This window comes from Bipolaris sorokiniana, assembly GCF_000338995.1.
Source record: "Bipolaris sorokiniana ND90Pr unplaced genomic scaffold COCSAscaffold_16, whole genome shotgun sequence".
Lineage (NCBI taxonomy): Eukaryota > Fungi > Ascomycota > Dothideomycetes > Pleosporales > Pleosporaceae > Bipolaris > Bipolaris sorokiniana.
In genome coordinates, this window is record NW_006911910.1 from 361,792 (window position 1) to 379,753 (window position 17,962).

The 17,962-nt window shown below is 53.9% G+C and overlaps 6 protein-coding genes across 6 annotated transcripts; 4 read left to right on the forward strand and 2 right to left on the reverse strand.

The window, feature by feature from the left end:
* Nucleotides 1-85: 85 nt before the first annotated feature.
* On the forward strand, nt 86-1,386 carry COCSADRAFT_40773 (glycoside hydrolase family 45 protein). The gene is made up of 2 exons (XM_007706291.1): nt 86-714; nt 771-1,386. The coding sequence occupies exons 1-2, from the start codon at nt 377-379 to the stop codon at nt 1,114-1,116; spliced, it is 684 nt and encodes a 227-aa protein (XP_007704481.1). The 5' UTR covers nt 86-376; the 3' UTR covers nt 1,117-1,386.
* A 774-nt stretch (nt 1,387-2,160) lies between these two features.
* Nucleotides 2,161-4,036, forward strand: COCSADRAFT_40775 (glycosyltransferase family 31 protein). The gene has a single exon (XM_007706292.1). The coding sequence runs from the start codon at nt 2,389-2,391 to the stop codon at nt 3,808-3,810; it is 1,422 nt and encodes a 473-aa protein (XP_007704482.1). The 5' UTR covers nt 2,161-2,388; the 3' UTR covers nt 3,811-4,036.
* Nucleotides 4,037-4,834: 798 nt separating this feature from the next.
* On the reverse strand, nt 4,835-7,958 carry COCSADRAFT_164491 (uncharacterized protein; the record flags this gene model as incomplete). Its single annotated transcript, XM_007706436.1, has 3 exons — nt 4,835-7,617; nt 7,699-7,842; nt 7,901-7,958. The coding sequence occupies 3 exons, from the start codon at nt 7,956-7,958 to the stop codon at nt 4,835-4,837; spliced, it is 2,985 nt and encodes a 994-aa protein (XP_007704626.1).
* A 902-nt stretch (nt 7,959-8,860) lies between these two features.
* Nucleotides 8,861-12,590, forward strand: COCSADRAFT_251779 (uncharacterized protein). The gene has a single exon (XM_007706437.1). It carries the CDS (start codon nt 9,065-9,067, stop codon nt 12,170-12,172), a length of 3,108 nt encoding a protein of 1,035 aa, XP_007704627.1. The 5' UTR covers nt 8,861-9,064; the 3' UTR covers nt 12,173-12,590.
* On the reverse strand, nt 12,509-14,290 carry COCSADRAFT_40777 (uncharacterized protein). The gene has a single exon (XM_007706293.1). It carries the CDS (start codon nt 14,202-14,204, stop codon nt 12,942-12,944), a length of 1,263 nt encoding a protein of 420 aa, XP_007704483.1. The 5' UTR covers nt 14,205-14,290; the 3' UTR covers nt 12,509-12,941.
* A 2,603-nt stretch (nt 14,291-16,893) lies between these two features.
* Nucleotides 16,894-17,962, forward strand: COCSADRAFT_40778 (uncharacterized protein). Its single transcript, XM_007706294.1, has one exon. The coding sequence runs from the start codon at nt 16,982-16,984 to the stop codon at nt 17,627-17,629; it is 648 nt and encodes a 215-aa protein (XP_007704484.1). The 5' UTR covers nt 16,894-16,981; the 3' UTR covers nt 17,630-17,962.

A 17,962-nucleotide genomic window follows, 5' to 3' on the forward strand; every position in this document is an offset into this window, starting at 1 on the left:
GGCGGCTTGGGAAGTGGACCTCAACAGTGATTTCGAGTAAGCTCATTTTCGCTGCCCACCGATCGTATATGTAAATTAATATGATTGGGCGATGAGGTACTGCGCAGGGCAGGTCCCACCCCGGAAGCTGACTGCATTGGGTCGCCGGCTGAAGTAGAGAGTAGATTGTAGATTCTTCAGATACGGGGAAGATTTGACAGCGCAGCCAAACAGCGGAATCGATCTAGGTAGAGAGTGTGGAGATGGAAGTCTAGAAACTTTCCATCGTAACCATGATGTTGGGTAGTATCAAAGTATATAAATATGCCTTGGAAGCACATTTGACCATCCATCAACTTGCCAAGTATCTTCGAAAAGACTACCAATCTTGCCCAACATGGTATCTCTTAAGCAACTCAGTTTTGTCGTCCTCGCCACTGGCCTCGCCACGGTTGCTGCTCAGTCCACAGGAAAGACGACACGTTACTGGGACTGTTGCAAAGGCTCCTGCGCATGGGCAGGCAAAGCCAGTGTCACCCAACCTCTCAGGACGTGTGACAAGAACGACAACCCCATTAGCGATCTGATGGCGAAGAACGGATGTGAGAGCGGTGGCACTGCGTTCATGTGCACTAACCAGACGCCGTGGGCAGTCAACAACAGCCTCGCATATGGCTTTGCTGCTGTAAAGCTGGCCGGAAAGAGTGAGCGTGACTCATGCTGTGCTTGTTATGAGTGAGTACATGGACAAGGATGCGTTTGAACAAAGGCGACTAATAGGCAATGTTCAGGTTGACCTTCACGTCGGGCCCCGTCGTAGGCCAGAAGATGATTGTGCAATCCACCAACACGGGTGGTGACCTTGGAGACAACCACTTCGATATTGCTATGCCAGGTGGTGGTGTAGGCATCTTTAACGGCTGTACTGCACAGTTTGGCGCGCCATCCACCGGGTGGGGTCAACAATACGGTGGCATCTCGAGTCGCTCTGAATGTGAAAACTTTCCTGAGAAGCTCAAGGCAGGGTGCCGGTGGAGATTTGACTGGTTCAAGAACGCCGACAACCCGACTATTAGTTTCAAGGAGGTCACCTGCCCTGGTGAGTTGACAAGCAGGACTGGCTGTATCCGGTTGTAGAGAAGGGTGAAGAAGAATAGGAGTTCCGCCATTGATACTTGATCAGCACAAAGGAGGCAAGATGTACATATGCACACATGCAATGACGAAGCGGTGACAAACCACGGCCAGCTGTCCCGCATCGTGAGGCATTATAGTCAAATAAGTTCAGATCATCGTCATCAACCTTTTGGAGAAAATGCTTGCGTTTGTGACACGGCAGAATTGTTGTCGGGGAGAAAGTGTTCCCGGACCGAACCTACACCGCCCGGCGAGGGGAAGATTGCAGCTTGACCATGACGTGAGTAGTAGACAGTGGACACTGGCCATGGACAGGCACGAGTGTGTAGATGGGCTAAAAGAGAGGGGTAGAACAAAGAGGGAATGGGGATAGGGAGGGGCCCAAAAGGGAAACATGGAGAAGCCATGGAGCTGTGTCGAGCAAGCACTCGTGTCAAGTGGAGCCAAGCACGGCATGCGTACAACGGCGAAGTGGGTAGGAAGCACCCGTTTAGGCGACGCGCGTTCATTTTGAGAAGATGCTGATCAGCGGTGGGAGGAGATGAGGCGGTTGGTTAAGGGCAGAGAGCGGCTCCGGCAAGGCGTTTTGCCCGACTAAGGTGGATGAAACAAAAATGACGCAGGGCATCTCGCAACTCGCCAGTTCTCCGGGCCTGCCCGGGCCAACTAGATGCCAAGTGCCGAATCTTTGCCTGAAGTGCCCGCCAACAGAAACTCTGTATGCATCCACTCTGCTCAGTATCCTCACTCAGCATGTGAGAATATGGTATCCACCCCACACTCGCCCATCCAATTCACTCCAGCCACAGCCTCCCGGCCTGTTTCAGACGCCCTCTTGATTGTCGCCGTTGCTGCGAATAGTAAGCACGCAGCTGCACAAGGTCCTTGACCATCGTGTTGATCTCACTTGCACGGCATGACACGAGGTCACGGAGCCGGCGTAAAAGTGAACCCACAGCACAGGCATGGATCGCCACGCCGCCTCGGACCCTTGGGCTCATGATTTTGACAGAAGCCGATGATCTTCGCCGCTGCTCTGCCGCTCGTGAACATACATGTCCTCCCTGAAACCCGTCTTCTTTTCTTATTCACGCCCACTGCTGCAAAAAGACTCCCCTCGTCCCCGCCTCCCACCTAACCTGCCCGCGTCTCATGGCTGCGGCCACGCTCCTCTATTCTCCATCAGCCTGCCGCCATCCTTACAAATACTCTCATTTACTAATCCCCGTTTGTGCCTCAGCCTGGTGCTGCACTCTCCATCGCTAGACCAACATGCCTCACCGCAACCTCATATGCCGCCTTCTCTTCTGCGCCATAGTTTCTGTATCTGTCCTTAACATATTCACAAAGGCCTCCACACCCCGCTTGCACCATCCTGCAAAGGCCTCATCCCACCACGGCTCGTCCGGCATTTTCTGCCCTCAGTCCTCACTCGCCAAGGACGTCCTAGTGGTACTACGAACTGGTGCCACAGAGTCCCTTGAAAAGGTACCGGTGCACTTCCGGACCACGTTGCAATGTGTGCCCCATTATGTCATCCACTCGGATCTAGACGAAGAGATTGAGGGCCACGCTGTCCACGACGTCTTGAAGGGCGTCAGCGACAAGACCAAGCAAGAAAACGACGACTTCAAGCTGTATCATCAGCTGCAAAAGCATGGAAGGCGTGGGGTACCACAACAGCAGGTCATGACGTCGTTGTCTGGTTCCTCGCAGGGAGATTACATGCGTACCGACAACGCCGGATGGCAACTGGACAAGTGGAAGTTCTTGCCTATGATTGACCAAGCCATCAAAGCGAAGCCTGACGCCAAGTGGTATGTCTTCATCGAGACCGACACATACCTGGGCTGGAACAACCTCCTCGAATACCTCTCCAACTTTGACGACAGCAAGCCCTACTACATCGGCAAACATCTTTACATCAACCAAGTCGAGTTCGCATACGGCGGCGCTGGCTTTGCCTTGTCCAACCCCGCCATTATGAAGGTTTCTGAACAGCGATCCCAGCACCTAGAGGAATACGAAGAGTTTACCAAGACACACTGGGTTGGAGACTGCGGACTGGGCAAAGTTTTTGAAGACAGCAAGATCCCACTCCACCGCGCATTCCCGCACTTCCAGAGCGATTCACCAGCTACCCTCAACCCAGCGACGTCCAAGATCGACCGCGACCTGTGGTGTTACCCTACCATCACCTACCACCACGTCTCGCCCGCCGAGATTGAAGAGCTTTGGGAGTTTGAGCAGGACTGGTACAAGCGACACCAAATCCTCCTACGTCATCGAGACATCTTCACGGAGCTGGTCCGGTCCAAGATTGACACGTCAGTATTGGAATGGGACAACATGTCTGCAGACAAAGAATACAACGCTCATGACCATTCTGCTGCCGCGAATCAACTCGAAAGAAACGCATGGAAATCATTTGAGCACTGCCACGACCTGTGCGAAGAGCAAAGCGACTGCATGCAATTTTCTTTTGACGCAGGCAGTTGTGCCATCTCGACGACATTCAAGTTGGGCTATGCCAAGCCCTCAGGAAGAATAAAGAGTGGATGGATGCTCGATCGGGTCGACGACCTGTTCCGCCAGCTTGAAGACCGCTGTGGCCTGAGAGATTGGTTTGCGCCCCATGAAAGCGCATCCAACACCGAACTCAAGCTCAAGCGGATGATGAGAAGGAAGGTTTAACCTTTCGCTACCACTTTCACTTTGCCTACAGCATCAGCATTTAACGAATTTCTTTTCTCTTGTAATTCCACAAAGTCATGATACCCCCCCATCCAACATAGACACTCGCTACCTGGTCTACCCCTACCAGTCCATCCTACCAACCGCTGGGTTTACACACGTGTATATAGAATAGTCACAAAGCCGCACTGCGCGAGCCGTCCTGAATCAAAGAATTAATTTAATCACAAGAAAAACTAAAGTATAATTAGCAATTGTACAGAATGTCATCGCGCCGACGCCACTTCGTGAGCTTATATAAATAGATGGATGTGTCAAAGCACCAACTATGTACCTAGGGATTACGTGCATGGAACTAGTAGCACGGATTACAATGCAACATCTCACGCAATCATCTCTTTTGTCAAGAATTAAAAAAACAATTCAGAGCAAACTTGGTCAATTGTACAATTACATAGATTTCTCACTCCTACATATATAAATCTTCTCCTCTTTCATCCCAGTAATACATATTCTTCTTTCCTCACCAACCTAACAAGATAGAGAAAAGCGGGAGGGAGAGATAAAGTTACTCTTGTAGACATTTATACTGGTAATGAGTTCCCCATATACTCCCATGACATGCACACATGCAACTACACACTCGCAAACATTAGAAGGAAAAAAAACTGGCGACGACTGCGAACAGACGTTAGAGTACAAGTACAAAATCAAAGAAAAAAAAAGATCAGAAGCGCTGGTGATGATGCTTTCGCTCGCTCGCTCGCTCGCTTTAAGAAAAAAACACAAAGACGACGCCCGCCCCCTTTGTCCCGACTACTGTACGTTCTTCTCTTTACTACATATATGCTTTCAAAAAATGTGCGCGCTAGAAACTTGGCAAAAAAAGGAAGGAAGGAAGGGAGTAAGTGAGGGAGGTTGTATTATTAGTGCCATTGAACCGTGTAACTTCGGATAAAGGAGGGGATGAAAACAGAAAAGGACGAACAGGAAGAAAACCCCCCGCTTGGGCAAACGACATCCTTTATAATGCAATAGCCGTAGCCGTACTATCATGCTTATGCTCGGCGGCAAGATTATCTGTGCTATCGGCATAAGCCAGGAGGGCTTTTGCGTCACCGAGGCCTGAAATAGCAAGGCCCTTTTCGTCTTCTTCGTGGATGGTGCTTTCTTGCAGACTTTCTTTCGAGTATTCGCTCTTGCGCTCAGAATCCGCCATGCTGCCTTCGGCATCCTCGTCCATTAGATTCGGGGGACGCTGGCGCATCGCACGCGCCTTTTCGAGCGAAATCGTCTTTTGCTGGTAGGTCGTTGTAAAGGGGAGCGCTTCGTCACGATCGATCGTCGCTTTCATTAACGCAGCCATCCATAGCCGTCCCATTGCCAGACTGTCCACTGCGAAATAATGTACGATTGGCTTGGTGAATTGGACACCTTTTTGCAGACCTGCACGAGGCGGTACCAGCTTGAAGATGAACATGCCCGACATATCTGCCTCGATACCTGGAATTCCCTTGGCGCTGTCTGTTGATGCCGCAGTTTGGATGGTGGCGTTTTGTGGTGAAGTTGGAGATGAGGCAGCACCAGTCAATGATGCGTGGAGTCCGGTCATGCGCTCGTCATTTGCCGGTAATACACGATGTGACGATATGTCGATGAGGCCCTTCTCTTCGGTATCGTTTTCTGTGTAGTAGTAGGCAAGGCGTCGGCCACGCAACACAAATAAACGCGTCTTCCACGTCGTCATCAGACTTGACGACTTCTTCTTCATCCACCCACTATAATCACAGTTCTCCATAGCTTGTTGAGGAGTGATTTGCTGACGGCCTTTGAGGTAGGCGCTGGTGCCGTGTTTCTTGGTCTTTTTCCGCGCTTCCTTTGTGCTGGCGGTGGAACTACTGGTCATGCGTCTGTTTGGATCCGTCTTGTCAAGCTCAATGCTCTTGGACACGGAGTTACCAGACGGCGTACTTGAGCCTGTCCGGGAGGGTGACTGCATTGGGGAATCTTTGTGTGGCGAAGACACATCTGCGGCGCTTGCGTTTGCCTTTTCCCCACCGGTGATGGCGTCCGATATAGCCCGCAAGCCCCTGGATTGCGACCCCTTTCGACTGCTGAAAAATGATCGCGTATGCGATTGCGCTGCAGGAGACGGTGATGCGCGACCAGTGCTTGATGTTTCACTGCCAGGAATGTGCGGAGAATTCGCAATAGCATCAATGCTGTGCGAATCGTATGTGAGCTTGGTGACTGTTGGGTGCATATCCGTCTGTGGCTTGAGTGGTCGCACAAAGTCAAAAGCACTCGAGCTGCGCTCGCTCCTAATACTAGTCCCATAGTACTGTTTCGCGGCAACCGAGATGGGGCTTGCCGAGCGGAAAGCAGAGTCTGCACTACCAATTCTGCTGTGTCGTCGCCCATACGATATCCGCCGTCCAGCCTCAGTGCTGTAGCTGGCGTTCCGAGAGTGGCTAGGGCTTTCTCGCTTGCGCAAAACATTTCTGTTCTTCCGGTTGTCGACCTCTCCACCAGAAAAGTAGCCCCTATCAATGTCCGCAGGGGCTAGGCCAGGCTCCGCAGTGTCAAAAGAGGTTCCGTTTATACTCGAGCCATGCGTGTGATGCGAGGATGACGGGCGATTGATTTCTTGCACCGGCTTCTGAGGGGAACCCATTGTCCAGTTGCGATCGAAAGACGGCGTTTTCCTATGGGGGTTGGCCGATGCAGGCGACTTGATCATTCCCGCTGTACTAGGCGTCGAGGGCACTTGGTTGTAATCGACAGAAGAATGGCGTCTGTTGTGGTTCATACTTCGGACGGACGCAGCAGAAGGGCGGATGGACGACCCAATGGGGGGTGAAGCGGGCGTGTGCTGAATTAGTGGGGATGTAGCGTCGTGAGCGGACGACGGACCTGCCGAGGATGCAGCTCGCGGAATGTGCTGGCGGCTCGTGCTGCCACGCGAGCTAATGCTATCCCTAAGCGTCGGTATGCGTGGGAGGACGGCGCCTGTGGACGCTGCTCGGTTTCGTCCACCATCGACTGGGAATTCGTCGTGACCTTCGAGGGAGGGCAGGGGCAGGGCGTCTTTGGCGACTTCCTTTGCGCTCTTGACCTCAGATTGCAGCGCATTGATCTTCATCCAGGTGCGCAGCCTTGGGCCCATTGGGCCCAGATCAAACTCTTGCATGAAGATAAAGTTGCGATCCACACCCAACAACGCCTCACCGTCGATCTCTTGGTCCTTGAAGACTTGGCAGTGCTTCTTCTCTACGCCCACTTCTTCCAGGTACTCGGCTACGCGGGCGGGCGACCATGTCTTGACCTCTTCCTCGGTGTGCCAATTTTGCTCTTCTTCGTCAGTTTCCTGGCCATTGATGTACGAGAGGCGGTGGTGGCTGCTGTACTCGCTTTCCGAGTCTGCAGATCGCATTTCCTTGGTCGCGGAGTTGAGCCTCGGGGTATTCATACCGGTAATGTGCTCGTCAATTACGCTCAGCGTCTCATGCATGACTGGGCTTCCTATCGTTTCTTCGTCGGGCGGTGCCTCTCCATTTAAGGTCATGCTGATGCTCCGGGGAGCGCTTTGGGCCGATGATCTCCGCATAGTCTCTGGTCCTTGGGCAATATGGAGGGGCTCTGTCGGGGGGGATTTCAAGGGTGAGGGGGCACTGGACGATGGTGAGGGCTCTGAGATTGCGGTACCGGGTGGGCCCGATGCGTCTGACGGCGGACCAGATAACTGCGAGGGATTGCGCGAGAGCATGGTGGGGATGGGCGTGGGCTTAGGGGCAGGCCGTGTATAGACTGTTGTTGTGGTTAGGGATGATTCGTCATAACAGCATGACATATGCTGTTCGCTAGGGTTTCCATGCGAGGAGGACGCACCTTCAGGAAATAGGCCATTTTCGCCCGTTTCAGTGTTCTTGCCCAGGAACCAGCCATCGCCAAAGTCATCGTCGCGTTCAATGAGCTCAATGCGGTCTCCGCGCCTGAGGCTCAGCTCGTCGGGGCTGCGGGCGACGAACTCGTCTGCGGCGGCATGTTAGCAGTGATGAGCGGAGAAGCATGGGGATTGTGAGCGACCTACGCACTACGACAAGAGTGTCGCCGGGCCGGCAGCCCTCGGTGTGGGAGCGTTGGGCCATGGTGGTGGTGGTGGTGGTGGTGGTGGTAGCAGCAACAGCTCAGCGGCAGCTCAACAGGTGTTGAGGCTGCGTGGGAGAGGGGCGTGGGTATGGGCGTGGGCGTATGTAGTGCGGCGCAAAAGGCAGGATTGATAACGGCGGTGGCGTCGAGCAGCGGCAGTCACCCGTCAGTCTTGGAGCTTCATGAGAGCATGGCGGCGCTATGTGGCGGGCAGAAGAGGCGCCGTTGGTGGGGATGAGGGGCGATGGCGGTGATGGTAGCGATGGCAGAGGTGAGGGTATAGTGCCTGCCCAGCGTCGTGGCTCGCCCGGATTAGGTGCTGGTGGGCGGGCCAGCTAATACTTAGTAGGCTTGCAAGGGCCGGGGCAATGACCAAGGCTACATGCCCATTGACCATTGACCATTGGCCAGCCCAGCATTCGCATCATGACCAGGAGCAGCAGCAGCAGCAGCAGCAAGATCAGGAGCAGCTTCAAGATCAAGATCAGCCAGCGCCGTGCCAGTCTACGCACACTGCGCCCCAGCCATGCTACCGAATATACGTCCGCTGGTTGCGCCGCGAGGTCAGCCCGACATTTTGAGGCCGGTTGTGTCGCATCGAGCACTCTGTGCTTTTCTTTTTTTCTTTGGCCCGGCAGCTGCAGGTGACTGGCAGGTGGGAGGAAAAGGGTTGCACTGGGTGCAGTTGATTGATTAATTACACGGCCATATCCATTTCCGTTTCCGTCTCTGTTTCCATTGGTACCCGCTCTCGCGTCGCCATTACCCACGCGCCCGCACCCCTTTTACTCGCCCACGACTACATACATACATACACACTCTGACCCACCTTGATTCCCACCACCGCCCTCTGTTCATCTTTGGCGGTAGACGGGCAGCAAAGAGACAGAATACGGCCGGCAGACAATAACGAGTACGGGCAAGCAATGCACATAATCCGCCCCCGCCGCCCGCACGTGCGCGCGCGCCATGGCCCCACCCATCCCGCTTGAAACAGGCCGTGGGTGGGTGAGCACGTCCACGTCCATGTCCACGTCCATATCCACATCCACACCAAACATTGAGTCCCTCACCCGTCGATCCGCTCATTCTTTGAGCCCACGCCATGGTTTCTGCTGGCCACTCGCCGACCGACGATGCCACGGCCCATACTCTCCACCATGTCCTCGGCAACCTCGGCGGTCCACGCAAGAGCTGGATGTTGCCTGCCAATGCCCCCGTTGAGCCCCCGGCACTTCCCGCACAACCATCCGCCATTCTTCTGCCATTCACGGTGCGTGGCCGTGGAAGGCCTCGCAAAATACCTTCTCAGAGGCGCCCTTCTTTGCACCCCGTAGACCCGTCCGCCCAGTCACAGTACACAAGCCAACCAGAGCAGCACCCAGCTTCCAACTATTCAGCATCTCCCCAGTTAGCCAATGCCCTGGCTCCTAGACCTTCCATTGCTTCTGTGCTTCCTTCGCCAACTCCCAGTGAATATGCAGCAACGAGCGCGGCAACGCTAGCGGCGGTAGCGGTGGCAACACCATCACCAATCACATATAGCCCAGCGGTCAATGTAGGCGTCTTCACCTTCCACTCTGCCGGAGCAGCCTATGCGCCAGAAACACCTATAGAGCACACATACGTGGACTCGGTGCAGCATGGGCGCGCCTCACACGGCTCAATAGATGGGGATGCCTATCAGATATTCGCTCCGCCCAAACCTACAAACCCCCGGCTGTCAGTCAGACGAAGCATGACAAACATGCCGCCCCATGTCGCCGCAGATGTTGCAACCCCAGACCTGCCACATCGCCCATCATTAAACACGTATCCGCAGACCAACAGTCCAATACAAAGACAGGCTCACACTCACACTCCTTCCAACTTGACGTACCCACCCGGCCAAGTGCCGTCTCCACGTGTGCCCACAAGCGTACAATTCCATCACCCAGCCGAGCGCAGGACAATGGTTCTACCACAAACGTTTCCTGCCGTCTCGCTCACCTCTTCAAACATGTCACCCAGAATGTCGTCGTGGTACACAGCCAATAGCTGTTTGGAGAAACTAAACGCATTCCAGGTGTCAATATCTGCATTACCCAGCAACACTCGTGACAAGCTGCGATTGGGTGTGCTACGAGATGCAACTGAGAAGGAAGACTGGTTCTATTTGACCATGCACCAATGCTACTGTATGCTCACCACAGCCCCCGAGACTCTACCTGATAGCATAAAAACCCTCCCGGACTTGCCTCAGGCAGAAAAGGTACTGCAGGACATTCTTGAACCCAACCACAATCTGAGTTCTGGTGTCGTGCACTTCTTCTCAAATTACCCGTATCCCATGCAAAACATCTATGCCAATTGGCCCTCGGGCTTTGATCACCAGGTGTATTTGTTCAGCATGTTTGTAGCTCATTGCCTCAACTACGAATACCTAAGGAATATGTGCGATCAGCGTCGTTATCCGCCACTCGCACGCGAACTCGACACAACTCTCTGTATCCCTTCGACCATTCTTCAGCGCTTAGTGTTTATTGCTTTTATACGCTACCTCTGGCGCGCCAACCAAAAAGCTCCCTTCATGGAAAAATTCGAGGTCATGGCTGTTACTATTTTTCAGCAAAATCAGATCGATTATTTCCGCCAAAAACTTGAATCGACTCCTGTCCAATCTCGAGAGGCACTGGCTGCGGAACGAGTCTGTGCTTCCAAACTCCGAGCGGCTGTCGAAGGCTATGAAAATGCCCTTCGCCAAGGAGGTATTCCATCAATCCCCCTCTACCAGTCGCACCAACACCAGCACCAACACCAGCAGCAAAGACAGAGCAATACTGCGAGGCAGTTCAAACCCAACAGTGTCGTAAGTCCATACCCTCAGCGGCTTGCTGTTCATCAAGTGTACGAACAGAATTATACTCCGTCTCTGCCAATCAACACAAGTATACAACCTCAACCGGCACCAATACCAGCTCAACCAACACCAACATCAACTCAACTCCAGACGAAGCCGAGCACGAGCTTGCTTCCACCTTCCGGGCGCGTACAGCCTCAACAGCGAGTGGCCAATCCCGCTAGATTCTCTCTCCACCAGGCCCATCTGCGAAGCCCCGTCCTCAATGCGCATTCCGTTCCATCGCCACTATATACGTTCCAGGAAGGATATGTCAAATCTCCTGCGCGGTTGTCGGAACCAGGTTGTACAATGGAAAAATGGGTTTTTGTAGTGACACCCGATAAGATGACCTCGTTCCCTAAGACTGTCCGCCAATCAGTTGCCGACCCCGGCGTCCGGAGTATCAACGAGACAAACAAGATTGCTCGTCTGCGTTGCATCAAATGGAAAGACAAGACATATACACCAAAGGAGCATGTCTGGGCAACCACCGATACATCGTGGATACCGTACCTGTATCTCAGTTTAAACGGTACGCCTCTTGAAGCACGCAAAAAGATGCATCACGGCAAGGACCTAGCCGTCGATGTTACCGACCTACTTCGCGAGGGCGAAAACGTTCTCGAAATGACCGTCATGACCCAATCAAGTGACACATCGCACTTGGACTACCTCCTTGCCATTGAAGCCATCACCATCATCTCCCACGACTCCATCAAGCTAAACTGCACAACCCAAAACCGCGCCTCCGCCCAAACTGTCCTCGAATCTATCAAACAGAAACTCTCAGGCTCCTCCGCCACCGCCACCGACGACAACAACAACAACGACGACGACGACGACGACGACGACTTCCACATCGTCCAAAGCAACATGACCATCAACCTCCGCGAACCATTTAGTCAATCAAAACTCTGCGACACTCCCGTCCGCAGCAAATTCTGTCTTCACAATGACTGCTTCGACCTCGACGTCTTTTTGCGCTCTCGACCCCGAAAAGGTGATGCGTCCGTCGTGGATCACTGGAAGTGTCCCATTTGCGGCACCGACGCGAGACCGAATGTGCTGGTACATGATGGCTTTATCGAGCATGTGAATATGGCACTTGAGGCGAGGGGATTGAGCGAAGCGAGGCAGATTGTTGTGCTACAGGATGGGGAGTGGAGGGTTAAAGATGAGGGGGAGGGTGGGGCGGTGCAGCGGCGTGAGTCTGAAGAGGGTGAGGTTTCTACACCTGCTACCACTGCTGTTGCGGTCCCGTGGCCGTCCATGTCGAGGTTGTCGAGTATATCTATACCTGTTGATGCCGAGATTATTGATCTGAGTGACTAAGGTCGTTTTCTGTCCTGCGGATGTTCCTTTTGTTTTCGTTCTCGGTTCATGGGCCACCATTCGGGTTCATCTGGGTTGTTCTTCTACACAGAAGCGAGGCCTTCTTCTTCTTCTTCTTCTTCTTCTTCTGTTTACGGATGTACATGTATACATGCACTCATCATGTTCAGTGGAGTTTTTACCCGGCGATGCCTGATACCCCTCTTTCCTTCACTTACCTACATACGACTTATGACTTTCCTGTATATTTCTCAAGAGCAAAAATCATGATCAATCTCTTCTTCTGCTATTCTCTTTACTCGCTTCTCATCATAACTCGTGGGATATCATGCTGAGGGGAAATTTCTTTATCTATAAGATTAGATGTAAAATTTCTATCTATTTCGCTCGCGCGTAGCCTAGGCATTTGTATCTATGCAAAAAAAAAACAAAAATTCGTAAATGCGGAGGGGTAAACAAAATGTCAACCTCTAGCGGGATCGCGACCGCTGTACACCCAGAAAAGAACTCATGGGGAGGGAGATATATTGTCCCCCGGTCCAGGGCCAGCTCGGTCCTCGTTCTCGGAACGGACGGTAGGGAAATCGTCTGTATGGGTATATATAACATCTTCCTTTACATCCGCAAATCGCAGACGCGCGCCCGGCGTATCGCGAGTAGAAACCTCCTGGGCTTTTTTCCAATCAACTACTCAACATTTCATTCCCTCCTCCTCTTTCGAAACTCGTAGATCTCTGCATCTCCAAAACTCCGTCTTCGACTTCTGTCTTCATCCAGCCAGCCGAACAGTCCACTTCTCTTGCTTCTCCACACACGCAACAGGCGCAGGCGCTTTGACCACATTCATACCGTACGCCTCGAGATCATGACAACTTGGGAGCCGCCCGCTGCACGCGATTTCCCTCAGCAAACTGGGACCGCGGCCCATATCCACTTCACCGCCCAGGACCACACACGCAGCTTCTTCGAGCTTCTTGGCGAGTAGCTGCCACGCGCGGCCATGGCCCGTCACGCCGTCGCACGCCTCGTGCATGGCGCACGAGCGGCAGGAATATGCTTTGAGGAAAGCATGGCACATTTCGTGGATAATTGTTCCAAGGCGGTTGTTCAGGCGCAGTACATCCGGGTGGTGACTAGGCGTGCCGGCGCCGCGGTATAGAGTGGGATGGACGAGGATCTGGGTGCCGATCAGAGGATTGAAGAGGCTTTTGCCAAAGCAGTCGCGTTGCTGCTCGGGAAGGTACGAGAAGCCTGCTGTTAGAGTCGCATTGTGCGTGGGTACGCAGCCTGAGAAGAAGACGCGGTTCAGGTGCGTGAAGAGCGTGGTTAGTTGCGTGATTGAGAGTGTACGGCGCATGTCCAGGCCAGTAATTTGCGGGTGCCACGCTTTGAGGAGACTGCGCAGTTGGTGGACGGCCGGGGTAATGTGCGCGGATGGGTGGAGGTAGGTCGCGTCGAGCCACGCCATGTGGTGTCGTACCAAAGTCATGGCTTCATAGTCGCCGCGAAAGCGTAGTCGCAGGTACGATCCTGGACTGACCTGCTTGGGCTGATTCTCATACAACAGGCCTTTAGAGCGCCGGGTGCGGTTGTTGTTGGCCAGTTGGTCCTTGATGATGCCATGGGATTTGGTCGTGGTGATTTTGTAGAGCTTAGGTGCACATTCATCGCATTCACATGGTACATCTGCTTCTTGAACGTCTCTCCTCAGCTCCTCAAGGTTTCGCGGAGCCTCAGAGGGCTCTGTTTCCGTTTTTGGCTGCGGAGGTCGTCGGAGAATGCGGTCCTCGATAAACGACAGCTTGGGGTCGAGCGAAATGAGCGGCTCGAGAAAGGGAAGCAGGTAGTGCCATTTAGACGGGCCGTGACATGCTTTGCCCTGTTCGTGGTCTCGTATCTGTTCCCTGGTGCTGGGTGTTTTTGGGTTTCCGAGGATGAGCTTTGCAATTCGCCGAAAGGGATGAAGCCGTCTCCTCTTCCTCTTGACGGTAGGGTTATTGGCCGAGGTATCTGAAACGGGAGGGTTCCCCATGGGGCTATGTTATTGAAATCTGACGTATAGCACTTGATATGAAGGAAGCAAGGAGGATAGGACATATTTCTTTGCCAGGAAGTGGGCCCATGATAGCCGTTTGCCATGCGGAGGGCAACCCGAACAGTGAGGCGGTCAAGCGATAAGATTGAGAGATCCCAGTCACAATATGCTTGTGTATCTCACTATGCACACCATGCAGTGCACAGACGGTTGAAGCGGTCAAGGGTGGAGGCGAGGGTTGGCAGGTCTTCCGGTACGAAACAATCGGGTCCGGAGAGACGGTAAGGTTTAGATATTGGAACACTGGGTGTTATTGCTACTGGCCAGCGCATAGTATAATTGCGTGGTTATCATTTTTTGTTTTGCTTCGGCGAATGTCGCCATGCCACGCGTGTCGAGAGAAGAGGACTCGGGATTCCTGCCCCTGGGTCACGGAACTGTGTTGCCGCGAAGGGCTAGTGCGGTGATTGTTCAATTCAAAAGGATAGCGCCACGTGGCGCAGCTGGGGGTCTGCTCGCAACGTCCCCAGGGTCTAACGTCGCGCACAGGCGCCCGAAGGCGCGCCATGTTTCCGCTTCAATAAAAGGCAGGCGGAACAGGCGCTCGAGATCCGACTCCTTTGTTGCACTGTCGTGTTTCCGCTGCGGCTAGGTGTGCGCTGTCAATGGCCCCTTGTTTTCCAGGCAGATTTTGGGCATCCAATGCTACCGGGGGGACGGAAGAGACGAGGTTGACCTCTGTCAGCGGTGGGGTTTCCTCGGCCCAAGGCTCATGCACAGTCAGCTTGGCCAATCGCCAACAAGTGCCATTGGTGCTGTAGGTGTAAGGCTGCCAACTCAGTCAAAGCATGATGGCGCTCTTTAGCATGCATGATTGTAGCGTCGCATCAACGCCTTGCTCTAATCTAGAGTATGCAAAGTCTATCTGGATACTGAGACGTGAGCAGGACGCGATCGCAAGTATCTAGGTGTAGTAGAGCAAGGTCGGTGTGGCGCTGGTTCATCGCGTGCCTTTGTCTGTGTCTACGGGGATCCGGTGGAATGGGCTGCGCATTGTCTCGAAAAAAAGAAGAAGCTTCCGGTTCGAAGATCTGCTTCACTAAGCTTGTAGTGTTGCAAAGTAGAAAATCTCCTTGCCGATCTTCCGCCTTCGGGTATGCAGCCCAGACTCTAACAAGCTGAAGAAACTGACAAGTGCAAGCTCATTTCCACAAAATGCTGTTTTTGTCATGGTACTTGTTAGCAGAGGAGGACTTGGTATTTGTTGAGCTCCGCAGTCAGTTTGAGTATTAGTGTAGAACGAAACTGGTGAGGCCATAACTGAAGAGGGACTAAACAGACGGCAACAAAGGTTTCTACTACAAGGAAGCGCGTTTGTTACAACAAAGGACATTCACTGCTGGGGTCGACAGGACGACAGCAGGACCGAGTGGTGGAGTGGTGATTGGCTGCTTGGACCAGCCCTGTGCACTGGGTGACGGGGAAGGCGGGAATTGGAGCGGAAGGGTTCAGGAGATGGCACGAAATGAGCATACTTGGTGAGGCATGAACAGTGGTTCCGGTGACTGGGTGAACCGAGAGCGGCTCTCGGGTGGTTAGTGCAGCGGCGGCCAATGATGGAGGCTGCAGACCAGAGATCTGGGAGGGTCAGCGTGCGGCATTTGGGTGGGTAGCCACGTCGTGCGGAAATGCATGCCGATCGCCAATACGGGTCTAGCAGGGAACCCAGGCAATACCTGGGGGCGGGCCTCTGTGCATCTCTGGCAGCTGGCGGCCGCGGTGGCGACGGATGGTGCAGCCAGATTGACGAAGTATGGCCGTGACTGGAGCAGTGAGTCCAGATGTAACGTGGAGGGCGATGTGACCCAAGCCAGGTTAGTGCCGTGAGCAAAACAGCGAGGGCGCAGGTGTAAGACGTAATATTGGACATGAGAGGGATGGAATTCTAAATAAGACGAGAAGCCGCGATAGGGGCGACGGGGTCATGGAGCGTGCAGGCAAGCAGCTCCAGACACACGGACGGGACAATTTCCAGGACGGTTTCAGCAAACGTGTGGAGGAGGGCATGCACACACACACAAACACACACATGGCAGCGGGTCAAGTGTGTCGACCTTGTGTTGCAGCGTGCGGCGGCGAATGCCTAGCAGTGCCTAGCAACGCCTAGTAGTGTCGATCGCGTACAGAGTTGCGCCACCAGCGAGAAGGAGCGAGTGCCAGTGTGTGAGAGAGCGTAAGAGGGCGTGTGGTGTCGGGAATAATGATAATTAGGCTTTGATCGCCAGCAGCCAGCAGCGGGCGCCCCTTTGTTGGTTGGAGCGGGTGCTGGGTCCAGTGCTGGGTCCAGTGCTGGTGCCAGAGAGGCTCGAGGACAGCGGGTGAACAAGGCCAGCGGGCGTGGCAGCCAATGAGTGGGCGGCGATGGCTGGAGCAGATTCCAGAAGACTGCTGGCAAGAGAGCCAGACAGGCCGCTGGGGCGCAATGGGGCGCAATGGGGTCAGACAGCGAGTGTGAGTGGGTAATAGAGGGCAGTCATACAGGCAGCGGACATGGATGACATGGATGCTTGGCATGGATGCTGGCTGACGTCCCGGCATGCTGGCCTCGCCTCGTCCTAGCGCCATCGTCCAAGCCACGGCCAGCGCGCCTTATACATAGATAGCACCCTGGCGCCGCCTACCTCGCAATAGCAGCATATGTACTTGCATACCTTCACTCACATGTACACTACACGCACTGCACATCCATCCATCTATCTAACACACATCCTACAATGGCCACCATGTTCCGTCACTTCTCTTTCGACCCCGTTCCTCGCCCGGCCTACGCCGCGTACGAGGCCGAGCGGGCTGCCATGAACGTATCGCCTACATCACCAGCAGCCTTGCTTCCACAGCACCCAAGCCGCCCACCCACGCCGCCTTGCACAATGGGCGACCTTGCCCTTCACCTCAACCACCAGACTCTCCGCATCGACTCTTCTGTCGCCTGTGGCTCCACGCGTCCTCCCACGCCTGACAGCGACTGCGACAGGAGCCTATCACCCACCACCGAATGTGTGCAGGAACAACCGCGCCCCACCTACTCGCGCATCTCAGCCTCAATCCTGCGCATGCAGCGCCAGCACACATCGCGCATGCAGTGCACTTCCTCACACGCCCGCGACATTTCCAAGCTGGTCCAGATGATCGAGGCTGAGAAGCAGTGCACCGTCAGCCTCCCATCCTCGACATGTCCACCAACCGCGTCCTCTGCCCGTGACGAGGCTGTTGACATGGACTACGACCTAGCCGCCAAACGCATCGAGGCAACCGTCGCCACCTCAATGTGGAGGGCGTCTGATCGCCGAGAAAGCAGCGTCCGCGTCACAAAGACGGTGCGCATGCGCAAGCGTTCTAGAGAGAACGCCGTGTGCAAGTAGTCGGCCTTCAAGTCGACTCTGTTTCTGCATTTCATTGCGTGCATAGCCAAGGCGTTTTGGGTTTTTATTTCACATAACAGGCGCAATATACCACTTGATCTTTGTTGGAATACCATGGGTATTAGCCCACGAGGCCGCGTCACAAGACAGGCTTAGCGATACGGGTACATGGTACTACTCGTTCTACACCACATACATACATCTATATTGCTTTTCTGAAATGCTCCCTGCGGGTTGAGCTGGACGCTGTAGGATGCGACGAGCCGAGGGCCGTTGCTGCGCTACATTACGTATTTAATACCATTGCATCATCGCACAACATATAACTATGGC

Excerpts from the sequence above, each read along its gene's own strand:
- COCSADRAFT_40773 (XM_007706291.1), top strand. The coding sequence starts at position 377 with ATGGTATCTCTTAAGCAACTCAGTTTTGTCGTCCTCGCCACTGGCCTC. Across the intron at positions 715-770 it reads TCATGCTGTGCTTGTTATGA|GTTGACCTTCACGTCGGGCC; the intron begins GTGAGTACATGG and ends GGCAATGTTCAG.
- COCSADRAFT_40775 (XM_007706292.1), top strand. The coding sequence starts at position 2,389 with ATGCCTCACCGCAACCTCATATGCCGCCTTCTCTTCTGCGCCATAGTT.
- COCSADRAFT_251779 (XM_007706437.1), top strand. The coding sequence starts at position 9,065 with ATGGTTTCTGCTGGCCACTCGCCGACCGACGATGCCACGGCCCATACT.
- COCSADRAFT_40777 (XM_007706293.1), bottom strand. The coding sequence starts at position 14,204 with ATGGGGAACCCTCCCGTTTCAGATACCTCGGCCAATAACCCTACCGTC.
- COCSADRAFT_40778 (XM_007706294.1), top strand. The coding sequence starts at position 16,982 with ATGGCCACCATGTTCCGTCACTTCTCTTTCGACCCCGTTCCTCGCCCG.